At 43.8% G+C, this 23,856-nt stretch overlaps 1 protein-coding gene across 1 annotated transcript in view; it reads left to right on the forward strand.

The window, feature by feature from the left end:
• The window catches only part of LHX3 (LIM homeobox 3), a 39,275-nt gene extending 15,704 nt beyond the window's left edge, over positions 1-23,571 (forward strand). Inside the window, exons 4-6 of the mRNA XM_029613702.1 lie at positions 16,258-16,409; positions 20,879-21,050; positions 23,153-23,571. Coding sequence (XP_029469562.1) covers positions 16,258-16,409; positions 20,879-21,050; positions 23,153-23,571 — 743 coding nt within the window. The remainder of the gene's footprint in view (positions 1-16,257; positions 16,410-20,878; positions 21,051-23,152) is intronic.
• Positions 23,572-23,856: the final 285 nt, after the last annotated feature.

Genomic DNA, 23,856 nt, shown 5'->3' on the forward strand with positions numbered 1-23,856 from the left:
ATATATAAAAGTTTTTCTAGATAATAGTGAGCAAATCTAATAAAAACTGTATTTAAACTAAAAATCTTGCATTAGATGAGCATGAAATGCTGAAAACTTTAATACATGTACTAACTACATTGCAATTCCTGAATCTGGGTAACCCTGTATTTAAGTGCCCAACCTGATTTAACAGTTTAATCCATATGTCACTGGTATTTGTGGGGCGGGTGTGTCGTATCTCTTATGAATGATGTTAAATGTCCATTCTCTGTAGAACATGGTGCTCTATAGCTCTTAAAACTAATGTAGAATCCCCAAGGAGGCCCTTGTTTCACCAATGATGGCTTCGTCAGAGGGAAACCAATCATAGACTGGAGAGAAGATAACCCTAAAACTGATGAATGTTTCTGCAAAGTCGAGAAGTTTCCATTTCAAAAAAGGATTAAACTATTCATGATATATTCATGGCAGTTTAATCCTTGTTTTCTGAAATATTCATCAGTTTTAGGGTTGTCTACTCTCCATTCTATGATTGGTTTCCCCCTGAGGAAGCCATCATTGGTGAAACAAGGACCTTGTCAGGGATTCTACATCAGTTTGTTTTTTTTTTTACTGCTTTATTTATAATTTTCAAGTTTACAAATTGAAAAAGAAGTACCGGTACCTTCAATGCATAGTCATATTATTCAGTAAGTATTACTTCATATAACGATCCAATTTTACTAATGGAAATCAGAGATGGAAAACCAAAAGTCTCAATTCATACTTTCAACATTTGGATATATACCAATATAAATAAAAATGGCCAATCAGGGGACAGCAATATCAAAGGAGAAAACAAAAAGAAGCAACAAACAAATGAAAGGGCAATAGCATAGTACATAGCCAGCTATATTTTACTTTTATGACCTATTCCCATTTTGAGGTAAAGGGGATGAGGTAGAAGGCATGTGGACCTCTACAAATTGGCGTAGCTGATCTACTTGATGAAAAACAAAAATCTCTTCACTTCTTTTTAATTGACATCTGCAGGGATATTGAAGCTGAAAAGAAAAATTTAGTGAGGTTACATTATGACACAATGTTAAGAATTCTTTTCTCCTTATCCTTGTCACAGGAGCCAAATCAGGGTACATTCTAATTGGTTGCTCATAGAATTATACTGGAAATTTCCTGAAGAAACTTCTCATTACATTATTTATATCCTGTGTATTAATGAACGATACCACCAATGTATTTCTCTCCAGTACTTCTAAACTAGAGTTTTCTAAGAAACTAGTTAAGTTAGCTGAGATTGTATTGGGAACATTACCTATAACAATGAGGACCCAAATCCAGCCACCAGGTCCCAAATAGCCTCAAGGCTTACCGTCTCCAGCCTCTGTGGAATGCGTGAAGATTCACCCCGCAGTCCTGAGGTTGTTGGCTTCTGCCCTCCAGCCAGAGGTCTTTCCTCTCTCTCCTTCCCCTGCAGTTCACCCGGGGAGCCAGTCTCTCCTTCATCGCCACGGGTAATCCCCTCTCCAGTGACCAAGGGTCTCCCAATCTCAAACTCTGCTCCGGAAACTACCCCTTCCTGCCCTGTCGCTCTGACCGTGTCATCGGGGAGCGACTGGGCCAAGCCTCCGTCGGGGTCGCGCTGTGCCGGGGCGGACATAGGTCAGGGCTGAGGGACGCCTCCTCCAAGGGACCTCCTCGCTTTCCTCCATGGGGACTCCCAACAGTATCGCTGGTTTCCCTCAAAATCTGGCTGGGTCAAGACGCGATCTATCTCGAGCTGCATCAAGGGAGGTAAGGGTTCGGTGGGGTAAACCCTTACTTTTCCCTTTCTTTTCACCGGCATGGCTCAAAATATTTGGAGGAAATGAGAAAACTGCAGCAAGAAACGCTCTGTGAACCAGCTATGCCGCCATCTTGTCCCCCCTTTTCTCTACATCAGTTTTAAGAGATATAGAGCACCATGTTCTACAGAGAATGGGCATTTAACATCATTCTTAAAAGATACGATACACCTGCCCCACAAATACTAGTAACATATGGATTAAACTGTTAAATCAGGTTGGGCAATTAAATACGAGGTTACCCAGATTCAGGAATTGCAATGTAGTTAGAACATGTATTAAAGTTTGTTCAGCATTTCATGCTCAGCCAATGTATGATTTCTTTGTATAAGTATGGCTTTTATTAAATTTGCTTACTTTTATCTATAAAAAGTTTTATATAATGTGTCACTGATAATCTGTTTATGAGTGTTCATATGATCCACACAGTATTATAAGACCATTCTATTAACATTGGCAGCTTGCACTTTCGCGTCTGCCCCCGCCCCCTCCCACTCTTGGTCCCCCTTCACATACCACCCAATATACCACTCAGACTCCAATCTTTGGTGAAAACAAGGCCGCAGCATTTATTAACAATAACATAAAATACATTACCGGTACCCGAGTCGTTGGTGCATTCAACCATACTGCAATCCGGGCTTCAATGCAGGCGTCCGCCGTGTTAAGCCAGTCCGCCACCATCTTTCCGGCCCCCCGCCGTGTCAGAGCCAAGGGGCCATTCCTCCGGGCAGCCCACGCCCAACTATCCGCACTTTTCCTTCCCCGAGGACTTCCGGTTTGCCCTCACCGTGTCCTCGAGGCCCCCATCTACCTACCGACTCGGGTACCCCCGCCATCCATTAGCTGCGACAAATTAATACATTCTCATCATTTACTTCCTAACATTGGCTTCTAACTATCGAACCCTTTCGCCCTTGCTCGCCCCTCCCCCTTAGGAAATCTCCCCTTGGTTAGTTGGGTGGGTGGGTGGAAAACGCGAGCGCTGGCCGGAAAAGAGGCCGGGCCCAGTGCTCGCCGTGCCTTTTGTGACCCCCAGCCTCGCGATTGCCGCGAGGCTGACGTCACACGCGATGACGCGCTGGCATTGCTGCGCCGTGCGCGTCATCGCCGACCCTCCCCCTCACCATGTGGAGGCCCGATCCGCGCTGCCACGAACGCACGGTGAGTCAGGGAAAACGGGGGGGGGGGGGGGGGGCTCCCTCTCCGGCAAGCGCCAGGTTAAGGGGGGCCCTCCCCGCATGCCGCGTGTCTGCCCCGTTTTTGTGTAATAGTGTGAATGGTTATTTGTGTATAGAATGTTTGGTTTGGGTGTGTTGTGTACTATAGTAGAGAGCTGGTCTTCATATTTGTATTAATTTCATGTATAGTGAGTTATTGTAAGGGAAGAGTGTTCACTTATTTTATGTTCACATGTCAATAAAGGAGGAATAACATTAGTGCTTTTGTTCTTTTTCTCTCTCAATAGTTGAGCACTTTAAACACTATTATTGCTACTTATCTTTCTGGTCTCTATCTATCTCTACTTCTATATACATAGGGGCGGATTTTAAAAGGAGCGCGAATAGGCCTACTTTTGTTTGCGCTCAGGCGCAAACAAAAGTACGCTGGATTTTAGTAGATACGCGCGGAGCCGCGCGTATCTGCTAAAAAACCTGGATCGGCGCGCGCAAGGCTATGGATTTTGTATAGCCGGCGCGCGCCGAGCCGCGCAGCCTACCCCCGTTCCCTCCAAGGCCGCTCCGAAATCAGAGCGGCCTCGGAGGGAATCCTCTAACACCCTCCCCTCCCCTTCCCCTCCCTTCCTCTACCTAACCCACCCGCCCGGCCCTGTCTATACCCCCCCTTACCTTTGTTGGGGGATTTACGCCTCCCAGAGGGAGGCGTAAATCCCCACGCGCCAGCGGGCCTCCTGCGCGCCGGGCCACGACCTGGGGGCGGGTACGGAGGGCGCGGCCACGCCCCCGGGCCGTAGCCACGCCCCCATACCCGCCCCCAAAACGCTGCTGACATGCCCCGAAAACGCCGCGACGACCGGGACCGCCCCCCGACACGCCCCCTCCGAAAACCCCGGGACTTACATGAGTCCCGGGGCTCTGCACGCGCCGGTAGGCCTATGTAAAATAGGCTTACCGGCGCGCAGGGCTCTGAAAATCCGCCCCATAGGGTCTGATTTTAAAAAGCATTTACATGCGTAAATCTGGGTTTTATGCATGTAAATGCACTTTACTCGAGTAAGTGGGCTTTTGAAAATTGCTACAATATATGCCATTGAATCGTCCATAGGATTTATTCGCATAAGTGCACTTTACGTGAGTAAATGGCTTTTGAAAATTGCTACAATAGTAGTTACATTTATGCGCGTAACTCCTTTGAAAATTACCCCCACTCTGTATATCAGGAGCATACACACACACACACACACACACACACATGTTTACCATGCAAATATAATTCAGATATACTACAAGAACTCCCTAAGTCATAATAAAAGGTTCATAATATTGAAACTGTTAGGTAAATTGTACAATTTACAGTTTGATAATGTGTTAGAGACTATATATTTTTTTTATAATTTAATCTTTATTGGCTTTTTAAAAAAACAAATCATGTTATTGTTGTACAGGACAAGATTATTAAGCAGGAAAATTAAATTAAGATAACAATAAAAAGGAAACAGATATATATCATTGCTTAAAACCTTCCAAGTCCACATTAGGAATTTCCTAGGGAAAACATCACAATAAATTCTACCAATATCACCAAAGAGAAATGCTGCCAAACAAAATAATATTATACCCCCCTGAAAATATACTCCAGTCCAGTGGGAGCACTCAGAGGAGAGGATTACCTTGCTGGTGGCTGGAAAGAATCAGTAATTACTGCTTGGAGAAATTTTTAAAACTTAAAAGTATTGGGGAGAACTAAACTGTTGGGGTATATTATTTAGTGAGTTTGTATGTTTTGTTTTAAATAGGTAATCAGAAAGCCAGGCAACAAACAGAACTTTGTGTGTTTTATTTTAAATAGGTAGTAGGAAAGTCAGGTAACAAACCGAAGTTTGTGTGTTTTATTTTAAACAGTAGTCAGAAAGTCAGGCAACAAACCGAAGTTTGTGTGTTTTATTTTTAATAGTAGTCAGAAAGTCAGGCAACAAACAGAACTTTGTCTGTTTGTATTTCTCAACCCTCCCACCCCTCTCCCACTCACCCCTAGTTCATTCTTTAATTTATAGGCAGGTGCCACTTTCACACTTAAAATAGAAATAAAATAAAAAATAAATTAAAAAAAAAAAAATCAGTCTTTTAACTTAAATTCAGAAATTCCCCATACCTTATCCAAAGTTTGATCATTCCCTTGTAGGTTACTACCAGATATATACTAAATACACTAATACATTTAAAGGACCCTAAGGGCCGGATTTTAAAAGGGTTACACGCATAAGTTATGCGCGTAACCCTCTTAAAAGGCCCCTGCGCACGCCGAGCCTATTTTGCATAGGCTCGGCGGCGCGCGCAAGCCCCGGGATGTGCGTAAGTCCCGGGGCTTTGCAAAGGGGGTGCGTCGGGGGCGTGTCGGGTGGGCAGCGTGAATTTCGGGGTGGGGTGGGAGGCATGTCGGGGGCGTGATGCCGGCCCAGGGGTGTGGTTGAGGCCTCTGGACCAGCCCCCGGGTCGGGTGATGGCGCGCCAGCAACCCACTGGCACGTGCAGATTTACGCCTGCCTCTGGCAGGCGTAAATCTGCCAACAAAGGTAGGGGGGATTTAGATAGGGCCAGGGGGGTGGGTTAGGTAGGGGAAGGGAGGGAAAGGTGAGGGGAGGCGGAAGGAAAGTTCCCTCCGAGGCCGCTCCAATTTCGGAGCGGCCTCGGAGGGAACAGGCAAATGTGCACCCCCTTGCGCGTGCCGACCCCGGATTTTATAAGATACGCGCGGCTACGCACGTATCTTATAAAATCCAGTGTACTTTTGTTCGCGCCTGGTGCGTGAACAAAAGTACACGCGCGCGTAAATTTATAAAATCTAGCCCTAATTGTACGCAACCCTACAACCATAGCAACCTAAAACTTAACTAGGAACTGAACAAATTTGAGATGAAGGCAGCAGTCCAGCAGCAAGAGGAGGGATTTCCAGTCTTTTGCATTGAGTGTCACATGTATGATTTTTTACCTGCCGGTGAGAAGTTGTACATGTGCATACGTTGCAAAGAGCTCCTGTCTCTCAGAGAATGAGTCCAATCTCTGGAGGCTAGAGTGGCAGAACTGGAGAAGCTGAGGCAGACAGAGAGGTATATAGATGAGACCTTCATGGACATAGTAGTCAAGTCCCAACTCCCGTCTGGCAACCCTGGTGCTGTCTTGGAAGAGGAAGGTCTCATGATCGGAGAGCATCAACCTTGTGCAGCAGGAAATGATCCTGTAGCAAGGACCTGCTCTCTAGGTGGTGCATTGTCCTCTCGCACCCATGATGTCTCCCAGGGCTTCTGCCAAGGAGGGAATGGTCAGGTTGGCCGTCATAGTTGGTGATTCGATTAATAGGAATGTAGATAGCTGGGTGGCTGGTAGGCATGAGGAACACCTGGTAACATGCCTACCTAGTGCGAAGGTGGCGGATCTAACACGTCACCTAGATAGGATTTTAGACAGTGCTGGAAAGGAACTGGCTGTATATGTGCGCACCAACTACATAGAAAAATGTGGGAGGGAGGTTCTGGAAGACAAATTTAGGCTCTTAGGTAGAAAGCTTAAATCCAGAACCTCCAGGGTAGCATTCTCTGAAATGCTCCCTGTTCCACGTGCAAGTCCCCAGAGGCAGGCAGAGCTCTGGAGTCTCAATGCATGGATGAGACAATGGTGCAAGGAAAAGAGATTCAGTTTTATAAGGAACTGGGGAACCTTTTGGGGAAGGGGGCATCTTTTCTGGAGGGATGGGCTCCACCTTAACCAGGGTGGAACAAGGCTGCTGGTGCTTACCTTTAAAAAGGAGATAGAGCAGCTTTTTTACTAGAGCAAAGGGGAAAGCCGACAGTCATTCAGAGGCGCATGATTCAGAGGGAGGTATCTTCAAAGGATACTAATGAAGCATTAGAGTTAGGGAATCCCAACAGAGAGATTCCACTAATAACAAAAGTAGTCCAAGTGCCTGTAATTAAAAACTCACCTGAGTTAAAGATTCCAATTTATCCCTGACAGCTTAAAAGCAGAATGTTAATACAAACAAAAAACTCACTTTGAAATGTTTGCATGCTAATGCCAGAAGTCTAAGAAGTAAGATGGGAGAATTAGAGTGTATAGCAGTGAATGATGACATAGACTTAGTTGGCATATCAGAGATATGGTGGAAAGAGAATAACCACCAATGGGATAGTGCTATACCAGGGTACAATTTATATCGCAATGACAGAGAGGAGTGGTGGAGTGGTGCTTTATGTCTGGGATAGCATAGAGTCCAAAAGGATAAGGATCCTGCTTGAGACTAAATGTACAATCGAAACTTTATGAGTAGAAATCCCTTGTGTGTTGGAGAAGAGAATAGTGATTAGGAGTAGACTAACATTCACCTGGCCAAAATGGTGAGACGGACAGTGAAATGGTAAGAGAAATTAAGGAAGCTAACCAAACAAGTAGTGCATAATAATGGGAGATTTCAATTACCCCAATATTGACAGGGCATGCTAGAGAGATTAAGTACCTGGATGGAATAAAAGACAGTTTTATGGAGCAATTGGTTCAGGAACTGATGAGAGAGGGAGCAATTTTAGATCTAATTCTCAGTGGAGCACAGGATTTGGTGAGAGAGGTAACAGTGGTGGGGCCACTTGGCAATAGTGATCATAATATGATCAAATTTGAATTAATGACTGGAAGGGGGACAGTATGTAAATCCACGGCTCTAGCGCTAAACTTTCAAAAGGGAAACTTTGATAAATGAGAAAAATAGTTAGAAAAAAACTGAAAAGTGCAGTTACAATTCTAAAAAGTGTGCAACAGGCATGGACATTGTTAAAAAATACCATCCTAGAAGCAGAGACCAGATGTATTCCATGCACTAAGAAAGGTGGAAGGAAGACAAAACAATTACTGGCATGGTTAAAAGGTGAGGTGAAAGAGGCTATTTTAGCTAAAAGATCTTCAATCAAAAATTGGAAGAAGGATCCAACAGAAGAAAATTGGATAATGCATAAGCATTGGCGAATTAAATGTAAGACATTGATAAGACAGGCTAAGAGAAAATTTGAAAAGAAGTTGGCCATAGAGGCAAAAACTCATAATAAAAACTTTAAAAAATATATCCGAAGCAGAAAGCCTGCAAGGGAGTCGGTTGGACCGTTGGATGATCAAGAGGTTAAAGGGGCACTTAGAGAAGATAAGGCCATCACAGAAAGATTAAATGATTTCTTTGCTTCAGTGTTTACTGAAAAGGATGTTGGAGAGATACCTGTTCTGGTGAAGGTTTTCTTGGGTGATGATTCTGATCAACTGAGCCAAATCACAGTGAACCTGGAAGATGTGGTAAGCCTGACTGACAAACTGAAGAGAAGAAAATTACCTGGACCAGATGGTATACACCCCAGGGTTCTGAAAGAACTAAAAATTGAAATTTCAGAACTATTAGTAAAAATTTGTAACCTATCATTAAAATCATCCGATGTACCTGAAGATTGGAAGATGGCCAATGTAACCCCTATATTTAAAAAGGGCTCCAGGGGTGATCCGGGAAACTATAGACCGGTGAGCCTGACTTCAGTGCCAGGAAAAATTGTGGAAACTGTTAAAGAATAAAATCACAAAACATTTAGATAGACATGGCTTGATGGGACACAACCAACATGGATTTACCCAAGGGAAGTCTTGCCTCACAAATCTCCTACATTTTTTTGAAGGGGTGAATAAACGTGTGGACAAAGGTGAACCGGTAGATGTGGTATATTTGGATTTCCAGAAGGCATTTGACAAAGTCCCACATGAGAGGCTTCTAAGAAAACTAAAAAGTCTTGGGATAGGAGGCGATGTCCTTTTGTGAATTGCAAGTTGGTTAAAAGACAGGAAACAGAGAGTAGGATTAAATAGTCAGTTTTCACAGTGGAGAAAGGTAAACAGTGGAGTACCTCAGGAATCTGTACTTGGACCGGTGCTTTTTAAAATATTTATAAATGATCTGGAAAGAGGTACAATTAGTGAGGTGATCAAATTTGCAGATGACACAAAATTATGCAGAGTAGTTAAATCTCAAGCGGATTGTGAAGAATTGCAGGAGGACCTTGTGAGACTGGAAGATTGGGCTTCCAAATAGCAGATGAAATTTAACGTGGACAAGTGCAAAGTGATGCATATAGGGAAAAATAACACTTGCTGTAGTTACACAATGTTAGGTTCTATCTTAGGAGTTACCACCAGGAAAGAGATGTAGGCATCATAGTGGATAATACATTGAAATCGTTGGCCCGGTGTGCTGTGGCAATCAAAAAAGCAAACAGAACGTTAGGAATTATTAGGAAGAGAATGAAAAATAAAAACAGAGGATATCATAATGCCTCTGTATCGCTCCATGGTGAGACCGCATCTTGAATACTGTGTGCTATTCTGGTCACTGCATCTCAAAAAGGATATAGTTACACTGGAGAAAGTGCAGAGAAGGGTGACCAAAATGATATGGGGCATGGAACGGCTGCCCTATGAGGAAAGGTTAAAGAAGTTAGCGCTGTTCATTTTGGAGAAGAGACTGAGTGGGGATATGACAGAAGTCTACAAAATCATAAAAGGACTTGAACAAGTTAATGTAAATTGATTATTTACTCTCTCAGATAATAGAAGGACCAGGAGGCACTCCATGAAGTTAGCAAGTAACTCATTTAAAACAAATCGAAGAAAATTATTTTTCACTCAGCACATAGTTAAACTCTGGAATTCATTGCCAGGGGATATAGTTTTAGCAGTTAGTGTTACTGGGTTTAAAAAAAGGTTTGGATAAGTTCCTAGAGGTTAAATCCATAAACTGCTATTACGGTAATTAATAAGCAATAGTAACTTGGGATCTATCTAATGTTTGGGGACTTGCCAGGTACTTGTGACTTGGATTGTCCACTAGTGGACACAGAATACTGGGCTTGATGGACCCTTGGTCTGACCCAGTATGGCATTTCTTATGTTCTTATGTTCTTAGCCTGCATCAGATAATGTTCAGATTTATCTCTTATAAAGGTTTCTAAATGGGAGGGATCAGTGAAAAATACATACCGTATTTTCCGGCATATAAGACGACTTTTTAACCCCTGAAAATCTTCTCGAAAGTCGGGGGTCGTCTTATACGCCGGGTATCGTCTTATAGGGCAGCTCTTCTCACCTGTGTGTCGCGTGCTCCCGGTCTCTCCCGCTGCTCTTCCTTCCCTGCTGCCGTTGCCGCTGGGCTATCAGCACGTTCAAGCCCAGCGGGAACGGCAGCAGTGAAAAAAAAAAAAAAAAGCTGTGGCATCCGCGGCTGGCCTTTTCTTCTTCCCGCGCCTGCATTCCCCCCCCCCCCCCCCCGGACCCGTAACAGGAAGTGATACGCGGTGCGCGGGAAGAAGAAAGGCCGTGCCGCGTGATAAAGTAGCAGCGGCCGCTGCAGCATCGGCCCCCAAGCAATTGAAGCAGCCGGTAATCGAGAAAGGAGACAGCAGCAGGAGCCTCCCGCAGCCGATGGGATTCTTCTTTCTTGGCCTGCGGGGACTGGAGGAGGAGGCTGCTGCAGCTACTATTTGTGCTTGGGGGGCGGGGGAGGGGAGAGGAAGTGAGTGAGAGAGAGAGAAGCAGCCAGCCAGCCAGCCTGTGTGTAAGTGAGAGAATGTATTTGATTGAGAGCATGTCTGTGATTGAGATAAACTGGTCAGAGAGCTCATGTGTGTGTATATGTGAGAGACAATGAAAGTGACTGCTCAGAGAGATGACTGATGTGTATGTGAGTGTGAGAGAGAGAGAGAGAAAAAGCATGGAAGTGAGAAATCTGGGTATGTGAGAAAGCATGGGAGTAAGAAGCCTGATTATGTGAGAGAGAGCATGGGAGTGGGAGGGCTGTGTGTATGTGAAAATGCATGAGAGAGAGGCTGGTTGGTAAGGTGACGGTGTGTGAGAGAAAGAGACTGGTGTGTGTGAATGTGAGAGAAAGAATGTGATTCAGGGAATGAGAAGCCTGTGCACGTGGAGAGTAAGCATGGAAATGAGAGAGAGACTGGTGTGTGTGTGTGTGTGTGAGACAGAGAAAGTGATTATGAGAGTGAGAAGCCTGTATATGTACAGTAAGCAGAACACGGGAGTGGGAAGCCTGTATGTGTGTATGGCATGAGAGAAACTATTCAGGAAGGTGTCTGGTATGTGTGTCAAAGACTGTTTGGGAAATGATTGGTGTGTGAGAGACAGAAACTGGTCATGGGGACATGACTGGTATGGTGTGTGTGTGCGAGACATGGGCACTAAGGAAGAGGACCATGAGTATAGAGCTTAGCCACTACTGCTGCTTCTGGTGTGTGCTACAGCCTGCATGGAAGAGGAATAGGAGAGCTGCTGGAGGGGGTAAGGAAAGGTGGCTTTTTAAGTTTATTTTTCTTGATTGACTGCCATTTTAATTATTTAATATTATGTGATGTGTCTGCTTTTTTGAAATATTTTATTGGTGTTTGGAGAATGTTTAATAGTTTTTATGAGTTTTTAATTGTTGGATGTTATTCTGTTCATAGCTGTTTTGAAACATTTATTCTGCTTATTAGTATAGTTTTACAATTATTTCTGTGTGGGGATCTACAGCTGCTTGCTAGTTCTGTTTTCCTAATAAGAGATGTATTGGTTTTTAGGGCCTGATTTAATATTTGTAGTGTTGCCTTTTCATAGATAGGGTTGCTCCTGTTTGAGTGTAAAATTATTTTTTTTCTTAAAAATATGTATAAAAAAGGGGGGGTCGTCTTATATGCCCAGTCGTCTTATACGCTGGAAAATACGGTATCTATTCCCCTTGGAAGGCATCTAAATATTTACAGGGACATTTTAAGAAAAATATCTCCCCCAGGGCCTGAACCTTAAATCTTAATAAAAGGAAACTTTTCCTTCGTAACTGAGTCTCACACGAGACATTTGGAAAGATTTTATCCATCTTATATGTAAATTATTATGATTTTATCTATCTTATATGTAAATTATTGCCGTAATACTAATTCCTTGTCTAGATCAGCCACAAAAGAAACAATTAGTGTGGCTCTAATTCTAATAATATTTTGTGAATCTCTTAGAAAGGCAAATACATCTGTGCTATTAAAGGATGTATTTAGATTCAGTCCCCCTCCCTCAACAATTTGTTTTTTTGCTTCAGGAATATAAAAGAATCTAGACAGCATGATTTCTTTGTCTTGTACTATTTGCAATACTTCTTGAACATACTTTTTAAACAATTTCAAAGGGGATAATAGTCTTGACTTTGGAAAGTTTAACAAATGAATGTTTTTAGATTCCATTTTTGAATGAATATATAAACAAAGGCCTGGATTTTCTAAAGTCGCAGATCTTAGAAAATCCGGCGATAATGGGGGGGCGGGGTGGTGAAGTGGGGGGCGGGCCTGCGAAAGCCGGCAGCGATCACACCTCCGCGGTGTGATTGCTGCCGGCTTTCGCACCCAATAGCGCCATCATAAAAGGTGGAGCTATTGGGTGCGAAACTGGCAGCGAAAAGGGCCCTTACCTTTTCACCATCAGCGATGTCTTTGCAGCATCCATCCCGGTGCCACCCCGACTCCTCCCCTTCCAGTGCGGTCGCCACCCAGAACCCGCCCCGATCTAGGTATCGCACGTGAAAAGGGACTTTTCGCGTGCAATCCCTTTTGCAAATGACCCCCAAAGATAGCTGTATGTTAGATAATGATTCAGACAATGTTGTATTTTGTTTCTCAGTATTTAACATGCTGTTATCTAGCTCTTTTAATTTAGTAGAGGCTCCATTTGAAAAGACAGATAATTGAGTGATGGATGTGACAACCCTCTGTCTTTCAAAGTTACTTCTCAGTCCCCATTCCCAGTCAGACCACCAGACAAATTCACCCTTACGGGGACCGGAACAGGAACTGGTGCCAGTCTCTCCTTCTCTATGGTGTGGAACTAACCCTGTCCACTCCAAATTCAGAGGAGGAATCCAAAAAAGCTGGGGGTGGGGTAGAATTTGGAATTATCCCAAAATCCAGTCCTCTAGTCGATAACATTTCAGGAACCACTTCCACTGGTGCCAAAGCTGAAACTGGCAAACGCATAGCTCCCAGTGATGCATCCCCACAGACATTTGGTAAGGAAGTAGGTAGAGGGGAAGGAGGTAAGCATCTCAGAGAGGCCTCACCTGCTGAACTGATAGATGTTGTTTCATCTTGTCCAGCAGGTGAATCAAATGATCATCCATAGGCCCTCTCACAGTTAAATGGACAGCTGGGGAAGCCAGAATCTTCCCTTTTCTTTCCTTCCCCATGTCGTCGGCCAAAATTCTTCCTAAGGGGCATGCTCCTTAGTCATGCAGCTTCAGCATGCCACAGGGCACCCGCTGATGTGGTCAGGTGGAAGGACCACGGGACTTGGCTGTCCTCTATCCTCCTAATAGAATGTGGGGGCCGGCAACAGATCTCAAAGTACGGTTCACTCACACCTCGGGATGCCCGCTGATGTAGTTAGATGGATGGACCCTGGGTACTGTTGCCAGTACCCACCTGATAGAACGTGGGGACTGGCAACAGTCCTCAAAGGGAGGCTCGGAGACCGATTTTACCTGTAGATTAAAAAAAAAGAAGAAAAAAAGATCTTAGGGGAAAAACATGCTACTGCCCTAAAACTCTAACGTTTATTCCTCAATATGACCTGCAGTTCTCTATGAGGATGAAATATGATTTTTTTCAGAAATAGTCATCCCTCTCTGTAATCCCTACCAGTAAAATAGCATCCCAAAAACGATGACATGTTGTATAAATTTGTAGCAGCCCAGTGACTACCAAGCGGTGTTAACCTGCTGCTTTATTAGAAGGCAATCCTTCAACCAAACCTCTGTGAAGACAGAGTCCTATGTAAATATCTCAGGGGAAGCAAAGGTAAAGCCAAAGGGGTTTGCGGAAGGACAACAGGAAGGCAAACTGTGCAGAATAGATGGGCCTTACAGATATATTCTTATTTTTTCAATCTTCCGGAACCTGAAATCATGGATCCTGAATCTGTCACCTCGCAGTGCCCTTTCATATTTCAGTTCGGTTGACCTAACTTTGTTCATCATCTTTAAAAAAAGATCTCAAAGTGAAGTGCTTCCCCAGTTTTTATTATGAAGATGTCCTAAAGCAGCAATGGCCAACTCTGATTCTCAAGAGCCAGAAACAGGCCTGGTTTTCAGGATATCTACAATGACTATGCATGATTTATCTTTGCATGCAATGGATGCAGTGCATGCAAATCTATATCATGCATATTTATTGCGGATATCTTGAAAACTAGACCAGTTTATGGCTCTTGAGGACTAGAGTTGGCCACTCCTGTCCTAAAGTGAAGTGAAAAGTAAGAGACTACTTCCTTCCTCCTGCCCTCTCACACATTCACCTCAACTCTCTAATCTTAATACAATTGTGGCAATGCACCCTTATCTGTCCTCGGCTGGATTCTATACAGAAGACTTAGGACAACTAGCAGGATTGGCATTGTAGAGGTATGAGGGCAGTCAGTCTGTCATATCTTGAGCTAGTTTCTTTTCTAAAGCACTCAGTTACATCTTTAGTAATTGTTCCCTCTGTTCACTAGAGATGTGCATTCATTTTTCACAAATTAGACAATTTCAACGAAATTGTCTAATTCATCATGGTTCATGGGCACCGAAAAACAAACAGAAATTTTTCAAAATTTCGGAAAAATTAATAGTTCGTGTTAGTGCGCACTAACGGGAGCGCGTGCTAACCATAGTTAGCGCACACTAACTTTATAATGTTAGTGTATGCTAACTTCCGTTAGCACTCACTAACACGAAAATCGGGACCCATGAAAAAAAAAAAAAAAATGAACAGCGGGAAAAACAAAATTTCTCGCAGGGGCACGAAAACGAAGCCCGAACCGATAGAGATAAACAATGCACATCTCTACTATTCACTTATCGTCCCAGTAACCTATTTCACTCCCCTAAGGTTTAAGGGGGTGGAGCTTGAAACACTATAATTCTAAACCCTTTATTAATCCCTGGTTTTCCTCTAGTCATCACACAGCCATTCAAATATATTAGAACACAACTTTATTTTCCTTTTCCTTTAGTTACACAACAGGGTTGAGAATTCATCCCAAAACATCACAGAGTTTAGGAAATTCCAATTAGCTTCAATGCAGGACTTATTACTTTTTAGAGGATGAGACCAGGCTAACAGCCAAAAGAAGCACTGAAGCTTGTTACAGATAATTCCCATTCATTTTTAGTAACTGCCTTCACAGCTTAAGGTTTCACAAACACAGCCCCCTATGTTCTACTATCCTTTTAGGGAGATTGGTTCTAATTTTGAAAACCTGCTGTTATACTTTCCATCTGGTTCAAGGAGGAACCTTTACAGCTAAAGCATTTCACAAATAAGCCTCCTTGAATCCTTCTGTTTAATGAGAGTTTAGATTATTACAGGGTCACGGTATAACTGGTTACCAAAAGAACCCAGACCTCCCTCATTCATAAGCTCCCCAATGTTGCACAGCTAAGCCTAGTCTCCCTGTTCTTTTCCCTTCAACACAAGTGTTCAACAGACTCGTACGTGGATCACTTTGGATTTTCCCTAAGGTCAGCTTTCAGTAATTAAAGTAAGACAGTCGCTTCCTAAATAATAATAGCATTTAACTTTTCGTAGGGTTTTTGCAGTCAGAACCCTCCTCTGTTGCCACCTCCTCCTCCATGGCTGGGCTGGAGAAGAGCTGTTGAGGACCACTTGCTCTCTTTGCTCTCTCTGCAGACACTTCTTATGCACTGAAGCAGCTACCAAAGGAGGTGTGACTAGCTACTCCCTAATGCTCATTTCCCCTGCTAGCTCTCAGCCAAAATCAGGCAGCAAGGAATTCTGGAGGATGTAGTCCTAAACCACAGTGATCCCAGTTTCTTAGCCCTGTTTTTCTCAGACAAGAAAAAAAATATGCTGCTTTTTAAAAAGCACAGTCCCTTTTCTATGCAGGAACTACTAACCAAATCATCCCAACAATCAAATTGCATTTTCAAGGTATGGACATGTTCACCTTCACTTTTGCTCCTGGCAGCCTGTGGTGGATTAGATTTCATGGCTTGTGAGAGAAAAGAAACAGATCAATAACATTGAAAAGCAGTTTTCATCCTTTAAGCAAGCTCTTTCTTTGTCGGTGGACTTTCGAAGCTGAGGGTTTTGGGTGGTAGTTATGCTATTATGCAATAATGGCTGCTTTTTATGATGGTTTTACAGAAGCAGAATCCACGGCCAAGAGGCCACGGACCACAATCACGGCCAAACAGCTGGAAACCCTGAAAAATGCCTATAACAACTCCCCAAAGCCAGCCAGACATGTGAGAGAGCAGCTATCCTCGGAGACCGGGCTGGACATGAGAGTGGTGCAGGTACAGATTGACAGTAAAGCATGCTAGAACTAAGATTTAATAACTGAGGGGTAAACGTTTCACTGATGGTCACTTAGTCTAAAAGGGTTAATAAAACATCAATTTTACCTAACACAGTATTATTTCTTAATTGAATTTCTCTAGCAGAACGGTTGAATATAGGATCTATAGGAAGGGGTACTTCCTTGTTGCTGCTTATAAGAGCAGAGGATCCTGCTTCAGGAGAAAAAAATAACATGGTTATCCTCCTGGGCCAAGAATATCAAACAGTTCCCCACTGCCTACATTTTCAGACATAACTGGTGATCAAAGAGGGACAAGCTGCAGAACATTTCAAAGGATTTCTTGTTTTAATGACTGTGTGATAATTCTTCTGATTGATATGCAGCTTGCTATGCTCTCTAGGTACTGTCTGCCTAGCACTGTGCTTGGTTTATTGCTTTTAAACATTGGGGCTAATTTATGAAAGTTCTGCATCTGTTTCATCCTGCACAAAATCATTTCCAGCTAGTAGGGCTGAGGCCTAGTGATGGATTTCGTGTTTTGCCACTCCTAGGCACTGCTGTCAACCCTTGCCCCTGCCCCAGAAAGTCAGACAACAGGGAGCAGAAGGTCTAAGATAGAGCTCCACAGTTTCATGTGGCAACTCAGGGGTAGATTCTGTGGCAAAAAGTTAAAAATTCTGATGCAAACATTTCCAGCATTGTAAAAATGAAGTAATTTTCCAACCTTACTTGTGGATCTGCAATTTATTTTTTTTATTGGGTAAGGAAAGGAATTCAAGTATCACTAGAAGAAGGAGATCTCAGTGATGGGGAGAGAAGAAGGGGAGGATGAGAGGACAGGGATGGGCAGATAAGGGAGGAGGACCGGGAATGGGGTAAAGAGAAAGGGGGAGGACAGGAGGATGGGAAATGGGGAAGATTGAGGAAGAGGGATGAGATGGGTGAAGAGAAGGGGGAGGGAGGTTCTGGGATTGAGGAAGGGGAGGAGGGAGTAGGAGGAGCTGGGGGTAAGTTCCAGGATCTGGGGAGAAGGGGGATTCTAGAATTGGGGAGAAAGAATCCACAGTCAAAAGAGAGAGGATCTGAATTTTGTTCATGAGGTGCAGGAGGAGGCAAGTAAACCACCCATTCTTCAGTCCTGCTCATTGTTCCCTTTAAGCTGTGTGCATGTGTGGCCATGCACAGCTTTTCTCATGGTTGCACACAGCTTTTACCTCCTCCCCATGCAGGAAGGTCGTTGGGGCCATGGTGGAGCCCAACCCACCATGGCCTGAAGTGAGGAGATTGGTGAGTCTGTGGTGGAGCCCATCCCACCATGGCAAGAAGTGAGCAGGAGGCAATCAGGGCTGTGGTGGAGCCCATCTCACCATGGCATGAAGAAAAGAAGAGGCTCCAAAACTCCGAGTGCTCCTCCTTCTTCCTGCCTGTGTGGCCCAGGAGAAAAAAGTTGCCGGAACCGCGTGGGCAGGAAGGAGAAGAAGCATTGGCCCACATGTAAAAAAGAAGCAGTGACTGAGGCAGGGCTCTCATGGATCCCATCTTGTGGTGGCTCAAGAGCAGGAAGCCCAGAGAGGAGAGAGAGGCTGAGGTCCTGTAGAGAAAGAGAAAGTTGAGAGATTGTGTTTTTGAGAGACAGTATGTGAGAGTGAGAGCATATATGTGAGTGTGTGTGTGCGTGTGTGTGTGTGAGTGAGACAGCATGTATATTTATGTGAGAAAGCATGTGAGAGTGAGAACCTGTATGTGTGAGTATGAGAGACAGCATGTGATCATGAGAGCCTGTGTGATTGAGACAGCATGTGAGAAAGAGCCAGTGTGCATGTATGAGAGATAGCATGTGAAAGGGGGAGTCAGTATATGTGTGTGAGAGAAAGCATGTGAGAGAGAGAACATGCAAGAGTCTGGGTGTGTGAGAGAGAGAGCATGTGAGAGTGAGAGCCTGTGCGTGTGTATGTGTGAGAGAGAGAGAGACATATTATGTGAGAATGAGAGCCTGAGTGTGTGTTTGAGAGAGGAAGTGAAGAAGACTGATAAAGAGAGAAGAAATGGGAAAAAAAAGAGATTCTGTAAAATTAATTAGTAAAAGACCAAAAAAAGGAACACAGAATAAAAAAAAGCCTGGGATCAACTGATTAGAAAATTAAGATCAGACAACAAAAGTAAAAAAAAAAAAAAAAGATTTTCAATTTTTGTGATTGGTATATGTTTTCTTTGGGAATGTGTATTACACATTTGCATTTTTTTCTTTCTTCAGTATTCCACTGCTCTGAGTCTGGTTTCTTAGGATTTCCATTTTATTTTTGTCTGCATGTTTCTGTTTCTAATTTGTAGTCCCTTATTCTGTATTAGGTAAGGGTCTGTCTGTGTTCTGCATGTGTAACTGAGGTGCTGTCTTTCTGTTGGCATGTAGTTTTTCTTTAGGGCTTTGCAGCAGTATGGCTTATTCTGCTAACCCCAGTAAGCGGTGTATTAGTGATCTAGGGCATGGTATAATATTTGCATTGCTGCCGTGCCATAAATAAGGCTGCTTCTGATTGAGTCCTGAGATAGTGCTGGTATGGTATGGCAAGGTGCTAGGTGTCTTTGTTTTTGCAGGGGTTTGTGTTACTTCTCAAAGTGTTTGGCAGTGAAGGGTTTGCAGATACTGAGAAGAGTGTGTGTGTGTAAGAGGAGAACTGAGTGAACGTGCATGTACATGAGAGTCTGGGGAGTGAATGAAAGGAATGAGAGTGAGTAGGTGTGCGTTTTAGAGACTAAACATGTATATGTGAGAGAGTATAACAGTGAATATAAAGTGTGTTAGTGTGTGTGTGTGTGTATGTCTGAAAGTTTGTGTGCATGCTATTACCAATGTTCCCTCTAAGGATTGTGTTGCTATGAGCATACAATTGATAGGCTTTTTGCATCAAAGAAAGTAGTGGTCATTGGAGAATGCAACCAAAGGTTTTTTGCTCACAAGCAAAACATTTTGCACAGCAACCCAATCTTTAGAGGGAACATTGGTCCTGCTCCCCCTTGTATCCCCTCGCTAACCTCCTCCCACCCAATCTGGTATACACACATACACACACACTCACACACACATAGACACAGACACAACTGGCATCAATTCCTTATCTTTAACACACACAAATATTGCCCCTCCCCCTGCTCCCTTCTCTCTCACTCACAGACCCATCTTCTCTCACCACCAGCCTCTCTCCTCACTCCCCAGTTATCCCCATTTAGCCTCTACTAACCTTCCCAAAATGATCCCCCTTTGTTCTTTTTTGCTCCAGGCTCATCCTTCTCATCCTGTTTCCTGCCAACTAACTGGCAGGGGGGGGGGGGGGGGAAATAACTGGATCAGGAAGCAGAGGGCTATTCTCTGCTGATTGAGATTCAGCACAGCTAGAAAGCAACAAAAATTAAATCAACCTGCTGCCCCCAGATTTTTGCTGCCCTAGGCACAGGCCTTGACAAATCCAGGCCAACTGAGGCCTAGTTCTACAGGGCCATGGAAAAAGCCATGTGCATCTGTAGTGCCATGCACTCCTTTCCCAACCAGCACTGGCATGCAACTAGGGTGACCTACTGCCCAGTTTTGGATCAGACAGCCCAGTTTCTCAGCCTGTTGTACATTGACCGGTTACAAGGGTAATCGGACACTGTAAAACCCGGTCAGACAAGGTCAGGGGGGCAATCAATGATGGTAGCCTGACAGCGCTTCAATCACCTGCCTGCGTTTGGGGCTCGGTTTGATTCTCCTTCCCCTCTGCCTCTCCCACAGCTGTGCCTCATTTGTTGCTGCTTTGCACTGTCTGCCTGGGAGATGCAGAAGAAGATTGGCAGGCAGAATCTGCCTAGGAAAAAATTAATGCTCGATTTGAAAGTGAAAAAAGGGTTGGGGATGGCTGTGGCAGCTGACTGCACCCCCCCCCCCCCCCAAGGTCTGGTCCTGCTCCATGGGAAAGTTGGCAACCCTACATGCAACAGCTTAAAGGAAGGAAGAAGGTCACTGAAGGTCGCCAAAAATGGCATAAGCTAGGAATGGCCAACTTTGGTTCTCAAAGGTCACAAATAGATCCAGAGATTTGCATGCATTGCCTCCATTGTATGCAAATCTACCTCATGCATATTCATTACGAATATCCTAAACACCAGGCCCCTTTGTGGCTCTTGGACTGAGTTGGCCACCTCTGGAATAAGCCATTTCCACCAAGAATGCTGCTTTCTGCAGTTAACTGGGGATTTGTCCAGGTGCACAGAGTCCCAGCTCTTTAGAAACAGTGTCCAAATTACACTGTGATTTATTATGTCACTACCAGAATGTGAGGGCATCTGTGGTAAGGCTGGTGCCCGAGCGCTGGCCTGCATGGCACTGCTTTCTGTAACCGAGCCCTTGAGTCAGCTCCATCGCTAAGGCTCTGGTCAGAAGTCCATTGGTCAGGGTTTTAAACATGAAATCCTCATTTTACTTGGAAGGTTTGGTTCCAGAACAGAAGAGCAAAGGAGAAAAGACTTAAGAAAGATGCTGGAAGGCAGAGATGGGGCCAATACTTCAGAAACATGAAAAGATCAAGAGGTAACTCCAAGTCAGACAAGGACAGCATCCAGGAGGAAGGACCTGACAGTGATGCAGAGGTCTCTTTCACAGGTATGACCAAGCACATAAGGAAAAACAAATTATATTGTAACCAAATTTTTGTAAAATTAAGTATGGATTAGGATAATAAATTCAAATGCCTCCCCTCAACTAGTGATTCAATCTGTTTTTGTGATGTGTTGCTTGTCCATGTCATCTTTTATCTGGTTTCCTATAAGTTCTCTGTCAAAGTATAAGGTGTCACTCCAAAACCAGTGTCACAAACTGATTAATACTACACACTATTTTTTCCAATGGTAGTAGTATAAGGTGTTCCATGAATCCCATGCAATACAAGCAAATGGGCCCTGTTACTCCTCAGACTGTCTTTGCTCTATGCATAAATGTATTATTTCAATTTCCAGGGCTGTTGATCCATCACCTTTCACAAGAGCAGTACTCTAGGACAAAGGGTCATAGTGTAAGGCTGAAAGAAGGCAGATTCAGGATTCAGATGAAATATTTCTTTACTGAAAGGGCAGTAGAAGGAAGATTCCCAGTGGAAGTGGTAGAGGTGCAAACATTATCAGAATTCAAGAAAGTCTGGGATAAGAACAGAGGAAAAGCAAAGGTAAAAGAGTCTGCAGTAGTACAACAGGAAGGCAAAATGTGCAGATCAAATGGGGCTTACAAGCAAATTCTTTTTTTTTTCCTTCCGCAACCCTGAAATCATAGATCCTGAATCTGGCCACTAGGTATCACCCTTAAGAAGTGACCATGACTGTCTTTGCCTCCCACTGTACTCCAGGGGCTGTGAATGCTGCCTCTGCAACAGCCTTGGTCCCTGCTCACCCAGAGAGCAGAAGGATCTGATGGGGTGGTCAAACCGGCCACCTTCTGGGATGGCTCTATCTGTCATACTCTACGTTTAAATTCCCTGCTATTGTATTAGAGGTTCATTCTTCATTGCGCAATATAACTGCCTTTGTCATGATGTTACAAAGCACCAGGCTTCTAGGAGTTAATGATGTCTTGCATTTCGTGCAGCAGTTAGGCTTGTTTACCTTCCCTAGACTGTCCTTGTACCTACTCTCCTAATGAGATGCCTCTGTTCTATGATAAGGGGCACTTCTGAGTAACATTAATCTATAACTCTGAGCAGAGTCAGAGATTTTTCTAGCTCCCATCCCCAGGCATTTCTAATTGAAAAGACCAAACAGGACATGGAGATAGAGATAATCTTAGATTTTTGTTTTAGGACAGTGGAAATTAGTCATTGTTGAGTCAAAGGTATGCTTGAAAGTAATTAAACAAGTAAAAACATTAAAAAATGGTCAGTAATTGAACTATGTGTCTGATTCTCAGTCTGGTCCTCCAGTATCTCTAGCCAATTACTTTTACAGGAGATCCACAATGAATATGCATAAGATAGATAGGCAATCACTGTTTCCATTGTATGCAAATCTATCTCATGCATATTCGATGGGAAGGGTGTACTCGAGGACTAGGTTGAGAAGCACTGTTATATATAATATCAACTATTACCATTTATTTCAATTAAAGTGAATTAAAATTTGGAAAACAATCGATTAAAAAAAGATTTTTAAAAAGTTAGCAAGGCCTGATAACCTAAAGAATCTTGAATGATGGATTGTCCAGTGGGAGTTGCAGGAATGCCTGGCATGCCACACTAATAGTGGGCAGCAAATAAGTTGTGTTCCATGGTTAAAGCCAGAGTGCACGGCTCGCATGCCATTGAGATGTTGGTGAATAAGATGCCCATGGCCAATGTGTATTCTGGCTAGCAACAGTTCTCTCTGCTGTGCCTATGAAACAAATTCTGGCTCAGCCCAAGTGCTGATTTAGGATGGTAATAGTTGTTATTTTATTGTTCCTGCCATGAGGTCTGCCAGTGTAACACACATGACCTAGCAAATCCCTGCAAAGTCACCACTCTGCTTCGTATGATCAAATACACCAGGTGTATGGGGACAGGAACCAGAAAACCAGAGCCGAAATAATGCTTGCTGCTACCATGGAGGCAGGCTTGGCATCCTGAGCTTGCCATGTCAGCTATCGTGAGTTCTGTGCAAAAGTGGTGTTCTACTGCTGTCGGATGTGCAGATGATCTGATTTAAGGGCAACCTGAGATTCATAGTCTGTTTTCATTGCAGATGAACCCTCCATGTCAGAAATGAGTCACCCAAATGGAATTTACAACAGTTTAAATGAAACATCTCCTGCTTTGGGCAGGCAGGCTGGTATCAATGGCACCTTCACTTTGGAACATGGTGGGATACCATCACAGGACCAGTACCATGACCTCAGATCCAACAGCCCTTATGGTATACCACAGTCGCCAGCATCGTTGCAGGCAATGCCAAGTCACCAGCCTTTAATTTCCAGTTTGGTTTATCCAGATAATGCTTTGGGCATCATGGCTCAAGGTGGACCAGGAGTGCCCCAACCAATGAGAGTTTTAGGTGGCAACGGACCGAGTTCTGATCTTTCGACGGGAAGCAGTGGGGGATACCCAGACTTCCCTGCAAGCCCTGCCTCTTGGTTGGATGAAGTTGATCATGCCCAATTTTGATACAAGAGCTGCTCAGCCCAAACCCTGAAAACTTATGGCTATTAAGTATCATCAGTTATTAGACAAGAAAGGATGAGGGCAGTCATTTCTAAGAAAGGCAAAGAAAACAACAAGCTCTTAAAAAGGATCACCAGGCAATGGGGAGAACTATGTGACCCATGTTAGCAAAAACAAGGAAACAGATGTTAAGCAGACTGTTGCTGAACAACAAGATGCGCGCTTTACAGTTTTGATAAAATACTTTTGATTGATCACAGCATCCTTAAAAGCAATTGTTACTTACAT

Source organism: Rhinatrema bivittatum, chromosome 8, assembly GCF_901001135.1.
Source record: "Rhinatrema bivittatum chromosome 8, aRhiBiv1.1, whole genome shotgun sequence".
In the NCBI taxonomy this organism is placed as follows: domain Eukaryota; kingdom Metazoa; phylum Chordata; class Amphibia; order Gymnophiona; family Rhinatrematidae; genus Rhinatrema; species Rhinatrema bivittatum.